The sequence below is a fragment of the Protomyctophum bolini genome, assembly GCF_963924005.1.
Source record: "Protomyctophum bolini genome assembly, chromosome: 11".
Taxonomy (NCBI): Eukaryota; Metazoa; Chordata; class Actinopteri; order Myctophiformes; family Myctophidae; genus Protomyctophum; species Protomyctophum bolini.
In genome coordinates this window covers 40,053,623-40,073,513 of record NC_137872.1, presented here as the reverse complement: position 1 = coordinate 40,073,513, position 19,891 = coordinate 40,053,623, and the positions used below count along the sequence as shown (strand labels likewise).

The window sequence follows — 19,891 nt, the reverse complement described above, 5'->3', positions numbered from 1 at the left end:
ACAGATGCAAAGTATCTGTACTGCTTATATTTGGGATGTTATTGAACCTTAGTGTTAACCCCTTAACGTATCCAGGAATGTCATCTGGTATCCTATCAAGACCACTCTTATAACAATAAACTGAAGCACCCTCAGTGACATTTTCAGAGTAATGGATAGTGCAGTGTTTCAGGAAGTAAGCCAGTGTGGGACTAAGATGAAGCGTGAACAACAGAAATAAGAAGGTGAAACGATGGCAGCTTCCTGTCTGTAGCTTCATGGCTGTGTTCAACTGGGTCAACTGTCAGGTACTTTTGGTGGAGTGACTCTGCTGTGGACACTGGTTGGTGACAACACTGTTCAGCATTGATGATCTAAAGGGGACACAACAGAAAAACGGTTACACTGCACATGTAGCCTTTTATTTGATCTTTAAAGGACCACTTCACCACTTATCTTCATATAATTGGTCCTCACTATATGGTTCATGATAAAATAACACATTTATTGTTGTCTGTGGGCAGTTCAGAAACTGTATTTATTTTACAAATATATATTTAGATTTATATTACTGAAATAAAGGTATATAGGGTAAAGGATAGGTGCTGGGGAAACAGTTTGTACTCGCTCTGGAGTGTCGGTCAGAACACTGGACGATGAGGCAAGATACAGAGTCCAATGGTTTTAATGGGGGTTAAGGTGGTAGCATGGACAGCATACAGATGCACAGGTGTTGCGTGAGTGGGTATGTGTATGTGTGTGGTTTCTGCGGAATAAACCCAGAAAAGTATGTCAGCTCTGTATACTGTCTGTACTAAAGATAGTATTAACATTTAACACAGAAATAATCAGGTGAACATCAGATAAAACACAATCAACCAAAATATACATATACAGCAGTTATTAATAATAATAATTACTAAACTAAAGCGCCCGCGAGGCGGCCACTGTAGCAGCTGTTGGCAATTATTGGCAATGATTAAGTTGCGGATGCAGAGCACCCGCAAACGTGAAGAGGGGGATATATATATAGACAGTAAACATACATTCCAAACAAACTGTAAACAATACACAACCCAGGTAATGCTATTGAATAATCCAGGCAGGTAAACTAGGCTACAATGTCAGAAAATAACAGAAGACAGCCTAAATAGCTATATGTCCATATTGCAGATCAGCACATGAGCACACTGACCGGGTCATATAATAAAATGACAGAAAGAAAGTAGCACTCGGGAATAAGTCAAACATCACAGAAACATGTAGCACAACTAGGGGTTACGTATGTAACCAAAGTTATATAACAGCGAGCAAGGCTGCTCACTTATGGGAGTTTGCGCCCCCTAGCGTAAACACAGAAGCATTATATAAACTCACAGACAATTTTGGCTGGGACTTTGAGACGTGATGACGTTGAGAACCGCCCACCGGTGCGCTAGTATAAAAGCGCGTCAACGTCCCTTAGTCTCCATTCGATAACAATTGTTCTCTTCTCAAGCAACAAGAAGGGAATCCTAGTGAGCAGCCTTGCTCGCTGTTATATAACTTTGGTTACATACGTAACCCCTAGTTATATTAATCAGCTTAGCAAGGCTGCTCACTTATGGGAGACTTTATTAACTCCCTTATTGTCATCGCGAAGTCTGGACCCTTAGGGCCCGTACCATCTGTGAGCAAGGACCACAGTACGTCCCCAAAAGGACTACTGCCCCTCCTTGGGAAAGCCAACCTGGCCCAGGTCTGTCATAAGCGCCTAAGAGGAGCCGACAGAACAACCAGCTCAGCACCCTGGAGAAGACCAATGTCCCCCCAGGGAGCCAAGTCACTCCACTAACTGGAGGCCACGCTCAGGACCGCATGCGCCATCGGCGCTGCCGTCACATCCAGCCTATAGAAGGTGGCAAAAGTGGAAGACGATGCCCAACTTGCAGCGGAACAAACATCCTGAACAGAGACCCCCCTACAGAGGGCCCAGGATGACGCCATACCCCTCGTGGAATGCGCCTTCAACCCTATGGGAGGCACCATATTCCTACCAGAGTAAGCCCGCTCTATAGCCTCCACGATCCACTGGGAAAGCCTAATCTTCGAGATAGGCAGTCCCACAGTCTTGGGATCCCAGGAGACAAACAGCTGTGTAGTCTTCCTTGTCGCCTTAGTTTTGTCCAATACAACCTCAATGCCCTCACCGGACAGAGGTTATGCCTCCTCTTCTCCTCCTCAGAGGCAAAGGGGGGCGGACAGAACGCCACCAGGTCCATCGGTACCTGGGGTAGCCAGGCGGTTCTTAGGTCAAAACGCCGGATTGGTCTTCATGACCACCCTAGCATCCCCATTAAACCTCATGCATTCCGCACTCGTGGACAACGCATGGATATCACCGACCCTCTTAGCGGTCACCAAAGCTATTAACAACGCTGTCTTCAGCGACAATAGCTTCATACTCAACCCCTCCAAGGGCTCAAACGGTGGTCGGGACAGAGAGTCCAGAACCAAAGCAAGGTCCCATGAAGGGACCAGAGACTTAGTCACCGGAAGGAGACGACTAGCTCCCTTCATGAACTGGCGTACCAGCGGGAGCTGGCCCACCGTCCTGTCCTCAAAACCGATGTGGCAGGCAGAGACAGCAGCCAGATACACCTTGACAGTACTAAAGGCTCTGCCTTTATCCAAGAGGTCCTGGAGGAACGACAGAACGACCCTCACTGGCGCTTGAAAAGGCACCACTTGAGCTGGTGAACACCAGTCCTCAAACAACCGCCACCTCAAATCATAGGCATCCCTGGTCGACTGCGTCCTCGCACACTGAATAGTGTTGATGACGCTCTGGGGAAGACCCTCCGCGCCAAGATTCAGCCTTTCACGGGCCAGGCCCAGAGGTCTAGATCTTCCGGCCGCGGGTGGAATATCTCGCCCCCCGCCTGAGTCAATAGGTCCCTGCGTACTGGAAGCTGCCAGGGCCGATCGTACAGGAGAGGGACAATGTCCGACCTCCAAGAGCCCCATCCTGGGTCCACTAAGATCACCGACAGGCACTGCGTCCTCACCCTCTCCAGTGTGGGAAGGATGAGAGACAGCGGGGGGAAAGCGTAAAGAAGGCCCCGGGGCCAACGGTGCGCCAAGGCATCCAAACCTAGCGGAACCGTCCCTGCTATGAAGAAGAACAGAGGACACTTGCTGTTTTCTTCCGACGCAAACAGATCCACTCGTGGCTCGCCGAACCTCCCCCACATCTGCCTGGCCACTGTCTTGTGCAGTGACCAAGCCGCGTAGAGGTATCGGCCCCTGGATAACGGATCCGCCCCCGTGTTCTGGAGTCCCGGAACATGGGAGGCTCTGACCGAAAGAAGGTGCTCGTCGCACCATAGCGTCAGCCTGTGTGCTAACGCATGCAGTTTGGTGGACCGTAGGACCCCTTGCTTGTTGATATAGCACATCGTCTGTGTACACTTCACAAAAGTCCTTGGACTTAGTGACAGTCCGAACGGAAGGACCAGATATTTGTATATCTGTCCCTTGAAGCCGAACCGCAGGAATTTTCTGTGTGGTGGGTAGATGGGAATGTGGAAATACGCGTCTCTGAGATCGAGAGTTGTATACCAGTCCCCTCGACGCATCATGAGCAGCAGAGCCTTGCTCGTGAGCATTTTGAAGCGAAACACTTTCAAATAGCCGTTCAGAGCACGTAGGTCTAGAATGGGCCGCATGCCCCCCCCTTTCTTCTTCACGAGAAAGTAGCGGGAGTAAACCCCGGCGTTGCTCTGTTCCATAGACACCACACGTATAGCCTTCTTCTCCAGCAGAGACGTTATCTCGTCCTGGAGAACCTCGGCTGACTGACCACTCGCTTGCGAAAACAGAACGCTCCCACAAGTGGGAGGTCTCCTGGCAAACTGTAGTTTGTTACCTTTCGAGGTGGTGTTCAACCCCCAAGGATGAACACCACAACGATTCCAGTCCTGTAGACGCAGCGCCAGAGGGGTTGAAGCCAGCTCCGAACCTTTTCGTGGTAGAGCGGCGTCCCTTCCGGTCAGGCGCGTGGAAGCTGAGAGTAGGGCCATCTATAGCCATCATCACAGACCGTCACACAGCGCGGAAACCAAACTGTTTCCTGAGGTCGCCCATTTGTGGGGGACCGAGTTGGCATTGTCTAGGTGGAAGCCGGGGCAAAGCCGTCAGGCTGGGGGTAGCCACTTTTCCCTGTAGACCAGGAAACACGTGACTGGAACCGTAGACCAAGCTCGCCGGTGTCATAGGCATGTGGAAGCTGAGAATAGGGCCATCTATGGCCGTTATCACAGACCGTCACACAGCATGGAAACAGGCTGTTTCCTAAGGTCGCCCACTTGTGGGAAACCGAGGCGGCATTGTCTAAGTGGAAGCCAGGGCAAAGCCGTCAAGCCGGAGGTCGCCACTCATTCCTGTAGCCAGGAAACTCGTGACGGAAGCCGTAGACAAGCACCCGCTGGTCCACAACACCCCGGTTACGCTAGTAACCTCATGTCCTCGCAGGCCGTTTCACGAAGCTGCACGTAGCACGCCCGTGAAGAGCCGAGTTGGCAGGTAGTCACGTTAGAGAGAGGTCTCGTCACAGGAGAACGTCACTCAGGTGGGACTTAAGCCGGGCTATTGCCAGCAACCTATTATCTTGCAAGGTCAAGAAAAGCGTGGACAAGCGAGCTGCAGGCAGGGCTTGCCGACTATAGAGCTCGGTTACGCACGTAACTTCCAACTCTAATAGCAATTTACCGGGCCAAGCGCCAACAATGGCAGCCGGCAGGCAGTCACGTTAGAGTGAGGGTCCGGGCAGGAAGTGGCATGCTGCTGCGAAACCGCCACCTCACCTTGTAAAGTCAAGAGAAGCGTGGGCAGACAGGTTGCAGGCAGGGCTCGCTGATTATGGAGCCCTAGTTACGTCAGTAACCTCCAATCCAATGGCCGCCCTTACAAGGCTAAGTGCCAACAATAGCCGAGTCGCAGGCCGCCACGTTAGAGTGAGGGTACGGGCAGAGCTAGTACGTGCCGTCGCGAAACCGTCACTTTATCTTGTAAGGTCAAGAAATACGTGGACAAGCAAGCCGCAGGCCGGGCTCGCTGATTATGGAGCTCTAGTTACGCAAGTAACCTCCAATCCTCATAGCGGCTTTCGAGGCTGGGTGCCTACAGTAGCCGAGTCGGCAGGCAGCCACGTTAGCGTGAGGGTCCGGGCCGAGCTATTGCACGTTGCCGAGGGACAGTCACTCTCAACTTACGGGCTGCCAGGATTAAGGAGCCCTAGTTACGTCAGTAACCTCCGCTTCAATGGCCGCTCTTACAAGCTAAGTGCAGCGATAGCTGAGTCGCAGACCGCCACATCAGTGGGGTGCGAAGCAGCAGCCCGAGCCATCAGCCACGTAGGCGGAGGCTCCGTGGGCGAACACGCTACCTGCATGGTTCGCTGATTCATGCCACCCGGGTTACTAACAGTACCCTCGAGTTTTATCAATCAGTTTCACAGGGCTGTAAGTTTCAGACCAACACGCTGCCGTGGGCTCGAAGGGCCGCGGGACATCGTGTGTGGAAGCTGGGGAAAGAGCTATCACTAGCTGTTCACCCAGACCGTCAACACAGCGTGAGAGCTAAACAGGCATATCACTATATGCTGTTTGAATCATCGGGGCGTCGGAGAGCGGCGCCTCCATGTCAGGGGACCAGTGCCTGGCTCCTTGTTTCAGAGCGGCAGTGTAGGCCTTCCGTGCAAGAGGTTGCCATAGCCCAGGCAGTAGAGACACTCGTCATGCAAGTCGTCATGGGCGAGCAGGCCCTTGCAGGTCTTGCACGCCCCTTGTATGCACTGGCTGTGAGCGTCCGCCCGGGCGCGGCGGCGTTGGCGACGGGTTGTGGTCGGGGACTCTGCCATCACACGAGGCTTAGAAGCACGTGGAAACGAAGAGCAGAGTTACAAGCAGCCACGTAGGTGGAGGCTTCGTGGGCGAACACGTTACAGGCAAGGCTCGCTGGTTCATATAACCCTGGTTACAACAGTAACTGCGAGTTTAATCAATCAGTTTCACAAGGCTGCGCGTTTCAGATCACGCTGCCGCGGGCTCGAAAGGCCGCGGGACGTTGTATGTGGAGGCCGAGAAAAGAGCTATTACTAGCTGTTAACGCAGGCCGTCAACACAAACGTGAGAGCTAAACAGAAATATTACTATATGCAGTCTAGAATACACGGCGCCACGGGCTAGAAGGCCGCGGGGCGTTGTATGTGGAGGCCGAGAAAAGAGCTATTATTAGCTGTTAATGCAGGCCGTCAACACAAACGTGAGAGCTAAACAGAAATATTACTATATGCTGTTCAGAATACCACGGCGCCACGGGCTAGAAAGGCCGCGGGGCGTTGTATGTGGAGGCCGAGAAAAGAGCTATTATTAGCTGTTAATGCAGGCCGTCAACACAAACGTGAGAGCTAAACAGAAATATTACTATATGCTGTTCAGAATACCACGCCGCCACGGGCTTGAAGGGCCGCGGGGCGTTGCGTGTGGAGGCAGAGAAAAGAGCTATCACTAGCTGTTAACGCAGGCCGTCAACACAGACGTGAGAGCTAAGCAGAAATATTACTATATTTTGTGCAGCTCACCACGCCGTCACGGGCTTCGGGGCCGCGGGACGTGCGTGTGCTGTGTCGGCTACACTAGCTGTTAACGCAGGCAGTCAACACAGACGTGAGAGCTAAGCAGAAATATTACTATATTTTGTGCAGCTCACCACGCCGTCACGGGCTTCGGGGCCGCGGGACGTGCGTGTGCTGTGTCGGCTACACTAGCTGTTAACGCAGGCCGTCAACACAAACGTGAAAGCTAAGCAGAAATATTACTATATTTTGTGCAGCTCACCACGCTGTCACGGGCTTCGAGGCCGCGGTACGTGCGTGTGTTGTGTCGGCTATAGCAGGCTAATGGTAGCAGCCACCGATGCCGGCACACGTGTGGAAACTAGCAAAGGGTCGAGACCGTTTCTAGCCCGTCACACGTTCGGGACCTTAAGTCACCGAAGTTTGTGTGGAAGCAAAAAAAAAAAAAAAAAACACGCTATTGCTAGCCGTGTCAAAGACCGTCACACGGGTAAAGAAACTTAGCAGGGCTCGAGCCACCACACAAGTTACATTACCCACCAAGTTATTATTAACCTTGGTTAAGGAAAACGGACTTACCGTTTTTCTTTACTTCTCGAAGCCTCTAGGAAAGCAGTTTCCGCGGTACCGAGAAGTTTTCTCGTCCTTATGGAAATAACTCAGATGCTAAACCTTAGGGAGACTTCGCTTGCGCTGTGTTACACACATGAGAAGAAACAAATGAATGGAGACTAAGGGACGTTGACGCGCTTTTATACTAGCGCACCGGTGGGCGGTTCTCAACGTCATCACGTCTCAAAGTCCCAGCCAAAATTGTCTGTGAGTTTATATAATGCTTCTGTGTTTACGCTAGGGGGCGCAAACTCCCATAAGTGAGCAGCCTTGCTAAGCTGATTAATATAACTCACCACTGTTCAAAGACGCACACAGGTAAAGGAAATAAAGGAGTATGAACAGGAATGTCACTTTGTTAGACTACTAATTTAAAGGTGGGCGCGCTCTCGCTATACCTGCCTGCGGGGCGCGCTCATGCACGCGCTTTGGGAGCGTGCCTGTCATGTCTCTTGGACTTTGTAACAATTACCGTGAGAACGCTTCCACAGTTCCATTTTCGCATCGCAACTTTTCAGGAACAGAAAGCTTGCCGTTTCTATTAACTTGTTCCCCATCGATGATGGCGGGTTTCTGAATTGCCCACAGCCCTCCCATGAGACACAGACAGAGTAGGACACATTGTATCATGAACTTTTAGTTAGTGAGGACCAATTATATGAAGGTCGGTTGAAAAGAGGTGAAGTGGTCCTTTAACTCTACATAGATGTTCAGTATACATGGCTCATGTATACCCCTCCCCACCCCCAACACAAACTGACTGCAAAAATAACCTTATAATAGAGAAAATATATCATAAATGAATACTGAAACCAGATAATCATTAAGAAAAGTTCATGCATGTACTATGTATACTACCGGTATGTAAACTCTTCATTTCCATATTCCAGCCATTAAAATAAACAACTTTTTTTCCCTTTTTTTATATAATTTAGGGACCCCCCCCAAATAATTTGGCGAAATTACAGACCCATAAGGATCCATTTGGTTCCTAACTATCATTTAACTGTGGGGGGACCCCCTGGAACTCCCTCAAGTACCCCTGGGGGTCCCCGGACTCCACTTTGGGAACCACTGCTCTACTACACCAGGGGTCTTCAACGTTTTTCAGGCCAAGGACCTCTTAGCTGAGAGAGAGAGAGACATGAAGCAGTCCAGCTGCTTCATGTCTCTTTATAAAATGATGTTGCAGAATGAAAGTTTTCACAGATCGCATAGAATCCATAGATAGCCTTTTGTTTGTTTATATATCTTTTCTAAATTATTATGTTTGATTCATGTTGATGTGTATTCTCTGATAAAGTAAAAACAGTCCCCATCACACAAAGATTTTGCACACCCCTCTCTCTCTCTCTCTCTCTCTCTCTCTCTCTCTCTGTCTCTGTCTCTGTCTCTGTCTCTCCCTCTCTCTCTCTCTCTCTCTCTCTCTCTCTCTCTCTCTGGGGTTGGGTAGGGGAAAAAAAGAAAAACAAACAGACCCGCTCTTAGCTAGTGTACTATTTTTGAATTTGAGTCCTTGGGATGGTCATATAAATTAGAATCAATCAATTCAAATATATTGCATACACAATAAATACATGTATCTTTAAAAAAAAGAGAAATGGGAAAGATATTGTGGACTAAAATAAAACCTGTATTGACAAATATTCCCAAGTCTCACTGCAAGTCTTAATCTCTTTACACAAAGGGAGTGAGACCGAATGAATGTGGTGGACATTTAAGTTAATTCATACAGGTTAGGTGCTTTTATTTGTGAAATATCGAGAATTTGACTGGTTTAGCCCATTAACCCATTAAAACTGGAATTTTAGAATGGCAGATATACAAGCTATATACAAGCTCGCACGCAGCGCATCACTGAGCTTGTACATCTGCCTTTTTAACATTTTTGTAAAAGTGTGATATACCAACTAATTTAGGGTAAGTCTTTGGTTAAAATAGGGTTGTTAAATGGCTCTATATTCTGATGGTACTCATTGCTCCCTCTCCCTGTCTCGCTAGCTCCTTATTAAACAGAAAATGCATTTTCAGTTCAGGTTACCAATTTTATCCAAGCAGTATAGAGAACCCATATTGGGCGCAGAGTAAACAAATGCAGTCGGTGGTGATGACGCAAATAAATGAGCAGACGACATTGGAACTAGAACACTATAAGGAATTGGAATATTGAATCCTACCTGATCTACATACCACAAACGTCCTTTCAGTGGTTTACTCAACATAGGAATGAAGGGTCATTTCAGGGAGGTCCATTTGACCACAGCTGGCCTCTCAGCTGTCACGTCAGAAATCACATGGGTGACCACTTCACTGGGGTGAGAGAAGTGAAAGAGGAAGCACGCTGAATTGCAGAATTACTTCTTGGAAATGAGATATGCAGGCCATGGGAACTATTATAATAAGGCTTTCGCTCCTGTTCGTATTCACACTCCCGGGAAGCCGGGGTGCATACTTAGTTTAGACTAGTCATTGGTTAGACATGGGTTAAGGTTAGGTTTAGGTGTGCTGCCCCGTGGGAGGTTAGGGTTATGGTGAGGGTTTGATATAGGTTGTAGTTGTAGGACTAATGACTGGTCTAACCAAATGACTAGTCTAAACTAAGTACTGTCTAAACTAAGTACTGCACCCGGGAAGCCAAGGAAGAACCTCCATCCCAAAGTGTTCACATAAGCCTGCCACCGGGAGGCAGATTTTTGCACAACACACTTTTTGTTACCACCATTTTTGTTCAAACCTCACCCACATTAGTATACACCTATGTGGTCATGTGATCAAGATGTGTTTGTCAGATTTTTCAGACTGCATTCTAATTGACAGGCAACCCGGCCTAGCGGAGACCAGAGCTCCTCTGAGGGAGACACTTTTCTAGTTTTATTTTATTTCAAAGGTATTATTTGGAAAGGTTTGATATTTATAGAAGCTGAAAAGGGTGGGATTAAAGAAGCCATGACTTCGGATATGATGGTAGGAAAACTAAAGGATGTGACTTTACCATTCAATTCAATCAAGTTAGTTTTGCATTGTTCATTTGAGCTTTTATTTATAGTTTCATTATTTTAACACTTTCTATTTTAGTTTTCTGTAAACAGACTAGTGCACACACTACAGTAGGCTACACTAAGCCTCACACTTATCAGTGGTGATAACAGGTTTGTTGCATCTGTGATCTCACCGCCATATGTCTTATGGTAGTATTGTATGCACTTCATACATGTTTTGATATGAACGAGTCCTCTCTCTCCTTCCAGGATATGAACGAGTCATTCTCTCTCTCCTTCCAGGATATGAACGAGTCCTTCTCTCTCTCCTTCCAGGATATGAACGAGTCCTTCTCTCTCTCCTTCCAGGATATGAACGAGTCCTTCTCTCTCTCCTTCCAGGATATGAACGAGTCATTATCTCTCTCCTTCCAGGATATGAACGAGTCCTTCTCTATCTCCTTCCAGGATATGAACGAGTCCTTCTCTCTCTCCTTCCAGGATATGAACGAGTCCTTCTCTATCTCCTTCCAGGATATGAACGAGTCATTCTCTCTCTCCTTCCAGGATATGAACGAGTCATTATCTCTCTCCTTCCAGGATATGAACGAGTCCTTCTCTCTCTCCTTCCAGGATATGAACGAGTCCTTCTCTCTCTCCTTCCAGGATATGAACGAGTCCTTCTCTCTCTCCTTCCAGGATATGAACGAGTCATTATCTCTCTCCTTCCAGGATATGAACGAGTCCTTCTCTATCTCCTTCCAGGATATGAACGAGTCCTTCTCTCTCTCCTTCCAGGATATGAACGAGTCCTTCTCTCTCTCCTTCCAGGATATGAACGAGTCCTTCTCTCTCGCCTTCCAGGATATGAACGAGTCATTCTCTCTCTCCTTCCAGGATATGAACGAGTCCTTCTCTCTCTCCTTCCAGGATATGAACGAGTCCTTCTCTATCTCCTTCCAGGATATGAACGAGTCATTCTCTCTCTCCTTCCAGGATATGAACGAGTCATTCTCTCTCTCCTTCCAGGATATGAACGAGTCCTTCTCTCTCTCCTTCCAGGATATGAACGAGTCCTTCTCTCTCTCCTTCCAGGATATGAACGAGTCCTTCTCTCTCCTTCCAGGATATGAACGAGTCATTCTCTCTCTCCTTCCAGGATATGAACGAGTCCTTCTCTCTCTCCTTCCAGGATATGAACGAGCCAGCCAGTTTTGTCCAGGGTTCGGTGGATGGCTGTCCTGACACCGACCTGGAGAACCCTCCCTACACGCCAGGTGTGTGTGTGTGTGTGTGTGTGTGTGTGTGTGTGTGTGTGTGTGTGTGTGTGTGTGTGTGTGTGTGCTCTGACTCCATTATAGTATTTACACAAGTACTACTTTAATCTCATACTGTGTAATTCTTTCTGTTATTTATTATTTAGTATAGCTACTATATTTTATAGTGTGTGCGTGTGTGGTTTCACAAACAGGAGTGGTCGGAGGGCGGTTGAACTCTGGCACACTCTGCATGTCTGCCCAGCAACAGCTGTCCACTCACTACAACCTCCACAACCTCTATGGGCTGACGGAGGCTAGCGCCACCCACAGGTCAGACACACTCACTACAACCTCCACAACCTCTAGTCTATGGGCTGACGGAGGCTAGCGCCACCCACAGGTCAGACACACTCACTACAACCTCTATGGGCTGATGGAGGCTAGCGCCACCCACAGGTCAGACACACTCACTACAACAACCTCCACAAGCTATGGGCTGACGGAGGCTAGCGCCACCCACAGGTCAGGCACGACCTCACTGATTGAACATCGGGGCCAAGTACTGTTAACCTGACTCTGCCAGATGGGGGCGGTATTGGGTAACCATGTTCCCCAACACGGCATCCATCTGAGACCGCTCAGGGGATTGAGCTAACACCGAACAGCTCCGGTTCGAACCAATCAGCGTGAGCTAAGGGCGGGATATGTGCGAAACCGGATGTGACGCTATATATAGACACGTCAATATGATTGGTTGTGTTTGCACGGCCACACGGTGATAGACAGACGGTCCCATCCAATCATCTACCAAGTATCTTGAAAAAAAGGAACAGCCCCGTCATCGAATTTGCTCCCGAGATCCCAGATCCCAATAAGCTGTGAAACACATTTGTGTAGCAAGCTTCTTGGATCTGGCACCGTCAGGTTGAAGTACTGTTGTGTCATCTGCAATTTTGGCTATGAGGTTAGGTGGAGAGGAGGAGCAACAGTTGTGTGTAAGGAAAGGAAAGGTACTATGTTTACCCTGCAGGGTAACTGGACTAAGCTCAAGAACTTGTTTACAGCCAGGCCCTGCTCATAGAACATTTCATGGTAGGGGTTCAATGCCTTGCTCAAGGGCACTTCAGCGGTGGTAATTTTAACGTGCCGTTAAATCGTCCGGGGATACGAACTATAGCGACCTTCCGATATCAAGACCGCTCCGCAAACCGTTGGGCCACCGCTGCCCCAAAAGTGTGAAGAGACATGACTGCGTGTCTACATCCTCAGGTCTCTAGCGAAGGTATATGTACAGTATATAATGTACATGACTGTGCGTATGCCTCCATTCCTCAGTGCTCTGGTGAAGGTTCGTGGGAAGCGTCCCTTCGTGCTGTCCCGCTCGTCCTTCCCGGGCATCGGGCGCTTCTCCGGCGTGTGGACGGGAGACGTCCGCAGCGACTGGGAGCAGCTGCGCCACTCCATCCCTGGTGAGGAGGAACAAACGCCCGTCATTATTGATTGAATCGAAATTCAGGGCCTTCTAATCTGTCTTTTAATGTAGTACCCCAGCAGTTCCTAATTATTGATAATTAGGAACTAGGGAAAATAAAAGTCTATCTAACTAACTATCGGTTTTAATTAATTTCAATTTCTTCAGAAATGTAGGATAATGTTTATTTCTACTTGGGGAAAACCTTGCCTTAAGTCTAAATCCTACTTTGAACTAAACACCGATATTTTTTGGTGCATACCAAAACTGGGGGGTACTTGAAATTAAGCATTTTGAGACACCACAGTGTTGCAATTCAGAAGGAATGGAAGAGATAGGTTTAACCCATTCAGGGCGGGAACCCCTTTTGGTGTTTTAAAGCATTGTGTTATACTTTAGCTATTGAAAAATAGCAGATCTACAAGCTCATAGCGTGGCACCGAATATATGCTTTCACAGTGAACAGTTTTAACTCCAAGCTTTGCTTCTGGGGGGGTACCCATGGAACAACATATTTTCAAATGGGGGTTGGCAGTCAATTAAATATAATTGTTGGGGTCCTTGTGACATGATATATTGAGCACCACTGATATAGAAACATGAGGTATTTCAGAAAACTGTATTTCAGAAAACAGTTTTTTAATGTCGACGTCAGATCTAAATGGGTTTAACCCATTTTGGGCGGGAACCCCTATTGGTGTTTTAATTAAGCATTATGTTATACTTTAGCTATAGATCTACAAGCTCATAGCGCGCCACTGAACTTGTATAGGTCTGCTATTTTTTTTAAATGCGGCCCAAAACAAATCAATATTCTCTCAGAGCGTCAGGTCTAAATGGGTTTAAGCTCTAGTTTGATGTTCCTTTGATGTTCCCCCCCATGCAGCGGTCCTGCGCTTCGGCCTGTTCGGGGTGCCTCTGGTGGGGGCGGACGTGTGCGGCTTCGAGGGAGACGCCACGGAGGAGCTGTGTGTCCGCTGGATGCAGCTGGGAGCCTTCTATCCCTTCATGAGGAACCACAACGACAGGCCCAACGCCGTGAGACACTCTGTCTGTCTGTCTGTCTGTCTGTCTGTCTGTCTGTCTGTCTGTCTGTCTGTCTGTCTGTCTGTCTGTCTGTCTGTCTGTCTGTCTGTGTTTGTGAGTGCGACTGCACGCGTTTTCCTGGTCCTCACTAGATAAATGGTTGGTTTATGGTTAACCCATTTTGGGCGGGAACCCCTTTTGGTGTTAGCATTATGTTATGCTTTAGCTATTGAAAAATAGCAGATTTTTTTTTTTTAATCGACTGACATAGAAACATAGCTTTGTCAGGAAACTGTCAGGATGTACGTAGAAGACATTTTTAGAATCTGGTCTGAAGGAGAAGGAGAAGTAGTCCACACACTGTTTCGTAGCTCCCACATGATATTTATTTATTTATAAATAGATATCCTGTGGTGGTACAGTAGCTACGAAACAGTGTGCAGACTCCTTCTCCTTCTCCTGTACGTATCCTTTAGTTCAGCACCTGAACGTTTTTTTTTTTTTTTAGAGATATGCGTACTTTCCTTTGGATTCCGTCTCTAATATGGTTTATGGTTAAAACATATAGTTAGATTTACAATTATGAAAATATTCATGTTTGGTGTTGGGGTTAATGATTTGATATTTAAATAGGGATTTGTGTTGGGAGATTACTTTACTTTACACATAGGTCTGTGCGATGTCACGCACCGAACACTAGCTAATCTATAAACTCACATCTGCTACTTTCAGCTGTTTTGTTGACTATTTAATTATTTAACCGTCTTTTGGCTATCTTCAATGGCGTCCTAAAGTGTGTGTGTGTGTGCGTGTGTGTGCGTGTGTGCATGTGTGTGTGTGTGCGTGCGTGCGTCCCTCCCAGCCTCAGGAGCCGTATGTGTTTGGGCAGCGGGCTCAGGAGGCCATGAGGAGCGCGCTGAACCTCCGCTACTCCCTCCTTCCTCTGCTCTACACTCTGTTCCACCACGCTCACACTGCAGCTGAGACCGTGGCCCGGCCTCTCTTCATGGAGTGGGTCTGCTCTGCTATGTGTACAATGAAACCAAGTGGACTCTTTAATGCTCTCAAGAGTTAAATCACTGTTCAATCATTTAGGCCTGACGTCGATTTTTTTAATGTCTTTTTTTTCCTGAAAAACCTCATGTTTCTATATCAGTGGTTCTCAATATTTCATCTCAAGGACCCCCAAAAATATATTAAATTGGCCGCTGACCCCCATCTGAAAATGTGTTGTTTCAGGGACCACCTCCCGCAGAAGCAAAGATTTGAGTTAAAAACGTTTGCTCTGAAAGAGTATACATTCAAAGCTTTGCACCACATGTTCATGATTTTTCAAAAATAGCAGACCTGCAAGCTCGTAGCACGCTACTCGATGGCGCGCTAAGAGCTTGTAGATCTGCTATTTTTCAATAGCTACATTAAAACATAATGTTTAAAACACCAAAAGGGGTTAAACACCTGTAGGCTATTTGATTTTCAGGTCTACACAATTAGAGCATGTAAAATAATTATTATTTTGATTAATGTTTGCCTGCTGTTTATCCTATGGTACATACATACGGAATGGAATTGTGTAAAAATCTTATCCAACAATTACAAAATATATCTTTAGCTCCGGGTGTGCTTGGCAAAACCTCATCAAATGGTGGTCCGTGGCTCAAATGCTGAATAAATAATGGACCCTTGATATAAAAAAGGTTGAAAACCACTGCTTAGCATAGTACTTATTGTTATTATAATATTGTAGGAAAACATAATACATTGTTTCCCGACCTTAAACAACAGAACATCACATGCATGTCTTCCTCCTCAGGTTTCCCACCGACCCCAACTGTCAGACCATAGAGCGCCAGTTCATGTGGGGGAAATCCCTCCTTATCAGCCCCGTCTTAGACCAGGGCAGTGTGGAGCTGGCTGCCTACCTGCCCCCTGGCACTTGGTACAGTCTGCACGATGTAAGTATACACCGTACCTACTACCTGCCCCCCTGGCACTTGGTACAGTCTGCACGATGTAAGTACACCGTACCTACTACCTGCCCCCTGGCACTTGGTACAGTCTGTACGATGTAAGTACACCGTACCTACTACCTGCCCCCTGGCACTTGGTACAGTCTGCACGATGTAAGTATACACCGTACCTACTACCTGCCCCCTGGCACTTGGTACAGTCTGTACGATGTAAGTATACACCGTACCTACTACCTGCCCCCCCCCTGGCACTTGGTACAGTCTGCACGATGTATACGCCAGTGGTCACTCTGAAAACCTCCGCCTTTCTAAGTATTCCTCCCAAAGCCGGGAGGTGAAATCTTACATTTAGTAAGTTTGATCTCTCTTTAGAAGCATTCATATTGTAACCCGGATGCATCATGAAGTCAGAAATGAGGACATAACAACATTGCTGTTATGATCAATCTATGCTGGAGGCAGCGTAGATTCTGAGAAAATGGGAGGGGCTGTGGACAAAGGGCAGCCAAACAGGCGTGGGGGGCGGGACGGAGCAAGGCAACGGCCGTTTCTCCCCCCCAAAATTATTTTTAGCACTTATTTTAGCATTATATCGATTAAAAAAAGACCTCAAGACGTGCCCACACGTCCTTAGCACCCCGCGGCTTTAATTTGATCATCCGATCATCCGAAGTGTTAAAGGGATAGTTCTGATTTTTAACATAAGCTGTATGAAATACTTGCCATTAATATAGTGGTTGCAAATGTATTAATTAATTCCCCTTGTTCTGCTCTGGTTTTGGTCAATATTAAGTAGTTCCGGTCATTTTGTGGGGGGGCACTGGGGCCACGCAGTAAAAGTAAATTAATTCACAAAACTAACGTCATTTGTATTGTTGACCTATTTCTAAAATATTACCGCAACTTTCGTTCAACTTTGACCCCTCTATCACATGGAACTATTTTTTGGGGCGTAGTAATATGGACACAAAAAGCATAAGCATATGTGATAGAGGGGTCAAAAATGAACAAAAGTTCCACTAATCAATGGATACAGTTGCAACCACTATACTAATGGCAAGTATTTCATACAGCTTAAGTTAAAAAAAAATCTGAACTATCCCTTGGAAAAATAACCATGAAAACCATCATGAAAAGGAATCGTGATAACATTGTGGATCGTGATGCTGCTTGAAAAAAATAATCGTGGTATTACATTTTTCCGTATCGCCCCACCCTCCCATTATACTCCTACTTTCCTGCAGGGTCAGCCGTTCTACAGCAGGGGGCAGTACCTCCTCCTGTCCGCCCCTCTCGACACCATCAATGTCCATGTGAGAGAAGGACACATTGTCCCAGAGCAGGTGGGTTCATTATTTACCATGTGAGAGACACATTGTCCCAGAGCAGGTCATTATGTACCATGTGAGAGACACATCGTCCCAGAGCAGGTCATTATGTACCATGTGAGAGACACATCGTACCAGAGCAGGTTATTATGTACCATGTGAGAGAAGGACACATCGTCCCAGAGCAGGTCATTATGTACCATGTGAGAGGACACATCGTCCCAGAGCAGGTCATTATGTACCATGTGAGAGACACATCGTCCCAGAGCAGGTCATTATGTACCATGTGAGAGGACACATCGTCCCAGAGCAGGTCGTTATGTACCATGTGAGAGACACATCATCCCACAGCAGGTCATTATGTACCATGTGAGAGAAGGACACATCGTCCCAGAGCAGGTCATTATGTACCATGTGAGAGACACATCGTCCCAGAGCAGGTCATTATGTACCATGTGAGAGACACATCGTCCCAGAGCAGGTCATTATGTACCATGTGAGAGGACACATCGTCCCAGAGCAGGTCGTTATGTACCATGTGAGAGACACATCGTCCCAGAGCAGGTCATTATGTACCATGTGAGAGACACATCGTCCCAGAGCAGGTCATTATGTACCATGTGAGAGGACACATCGTCCCAGAGCAGGTCGTTATGTACCATGTGAGAGACACATCGTCCCAGAGCAGGTCATTATGTACCTGGACGCCCCAGCCTGTATGCTCCATCGCTGAGCGAGGGATGATCCCCATTTGATATCGTTGCTGTCGGGCAGAAACCTCTTAAAGGACCACTTCACCACTTTTCAACCTATCTTCATATAATAGGTCCTCACTAATAATCATGAAAAAATGGCGCAATTATTTTTCTACTCGGTCTGTGTCTCATAGGAGGGCTGTGGGCAGTTCAGAAACCGTCTTCCAGTGACATCATCGATGGGGAATACAAGCTAATAGAAACTGCAGGCTTTCTAGTCCTGAAAAGTTGCAATGCGAAAATGGAAGCCATCATTCTCACGATAATGAAAATCCAAACATTTTTGTAAAAATGTTCTTGTTTAAAAAAAAGTCTGCCTGATGATGATGTCACTGGAAGACGGTTTCTAAACTGCCCACAGCCCTCCTATATGAGACACAGACTGTGTAGAAAAGAATCGTGCCATTTTATCATGATTATTAGTGAGGACCTATTATATGAAGATAGGTTGAAAAGTGGTGAAGTGGTCCTTTAATATCTATTAATATTAATGCAATAATACTACAGTGTCACACAAAAGTATAGCGGATCCACAAGCTCCAGCTTTTTCTATTTTAAAAAAAAATTTGAATCCTGCAAAGTTACTGTTTTGGACCTGTAAAGGGCCTGTTACATGTCTGTCAACATGAAACCAGAAGTTGAGTTTTCTTTTTTCTTATTATGTTGACATTTAATGTGTACTAGGAGCCAGCCTTGACGACCACAGCCTCGCGCGGGAACCCTTTCTTCCTGACGGTGGCGCTGTCTGCAGGAGGCTGGGCCCGGGGGGACCTGTTCTGGGACGACGGGGACAGTCTGGACACCTTCCAGACGGGACGCTACTGCTACCTCCTCTTCGTCGCGGGACAGGTCAGTGGTGAAACAAAACGGCGTCTTTATAGAAACGGGTGCTTTCGAGGGGTCGAAGAAGACTCCGGTCGTTCTAGAATTCAGAGGGCCCTCCGTGAAATCCGTGAAACTCTACAGAGCCATCTAATAGAAGAGTTGTGACATTGAGGGGGCAGAAAACCAGGGACAAACCAATAGAAGTATATGTAGGACTAAAGCCCCATGAAGTGAACGGAGTTTGCGTAACTCTGTCTATACTCTATGGCTCTGGTGAAATTAAGCCCAACTTAAGTCATTCTATTTCTGGGCAGAGTTTCAAGCGTTATGTTACACTTTAGCTATTGAAACTTTTTTGAAAAATCGTGAAAATGTGGCGCAAATCTTTGAATATATATTCTTTCAGAGCGAACGGTTTTTACTGAAATCTTTGCTTCGATCTGGAGGGGGGGGGGGGGGGGTGTCCCTGGAAAAACATATTTTCAGATGGAGGTCGGCGGCCAATTACAGATAATTCTGGGGGTCCTTGACATGAAAATGTTTGAGAACGACTGATATAGAAACATAGGGTTTTTCATGAAAAAGGTCCGCTGCAGTCGGTGTCACCAGGTTGTCCTCCAGTCCAGAGCATCTGCTAAATGTGGTGTTTGCATCTTGTTTGGTAAAGAACCAGGCAATAATCTGGTTGTATAGAGTTGTCGCAGTCCCGCCCCCTACCAGGGCCCAGAAAATGATTCCCCGTTACATTTTCCTCATAGACTTTGCAAAAAGTAACAACACTTTTTTTGTTGTTTTTCTTCTTTGTAATTATTTGTTTGGTCCAAAATATTGTGTTTGTTGTCATGAGTTGTCAAGACTCGAGTTGGCTTTTTCCGCGGCGTAACCGTCTTTAAATAAATAATTTTTGAAATGTCTATGGGGAAAAATGCATTGGGAATCATGTCCTGGGCCTGGCGTCACCATGACACTAGGGGGCGGGACTGCGACGCTCTATAGTGGAACAGGTACTGGAACGGATCTAACGTAAGCTCAAGTAAATGACTAAATATAAAGTGAATAAAGGTGCAGTGCA

General features: G+C 47.0%; 1 protein-coding gene across 1 annotated transcript in view; it reads left to right on the top strand.

The window, feature by feature from the left end:
- LOC308323481 (lysosomal alpha-glucosidase-like) overlaps window positions 1-19,891 on the top strand; it is a gene marked incomplete at its 5' end in the record, with an annotated part of 40,392 nt that overhangs the window by 18,937 nt on the left and 1,564 nt on the right. Inside the window, 8 exons of the mRNA XM_080775209.1 lie at window positions 11,378-11,462; window positions 11,657-11,774; window positions 12,780-12,913; window positions 13,802-13,953; window positions 14,804-14,952; window positions 15,755-15,896; window positions 17,156-17,254; window positions 18,679-18,843. Coding sequence (XP_080631335.1) covers window positions 11,378-11,462; window positions 11,657-11,774; window positions 12,780-12,913; window positions 13,802-13,953; window positions 14,804-14,952; window positions 15,755-15,896; window positions 17,156-17,254; window positions 18,679-18,843 — 1,044 coding nt within the window. The remainder of the gene's footprint in view (window positions 1-11,377; window positions 11,463-11,656; window positions 11,775-12,779; window positions 12,914-13,801; window positions 13,954-14,803; window positions 14,953-15,754; window positions 15,897-17,155; window positions 17,255-18,678; window positions 18,844-19,891) is intronic.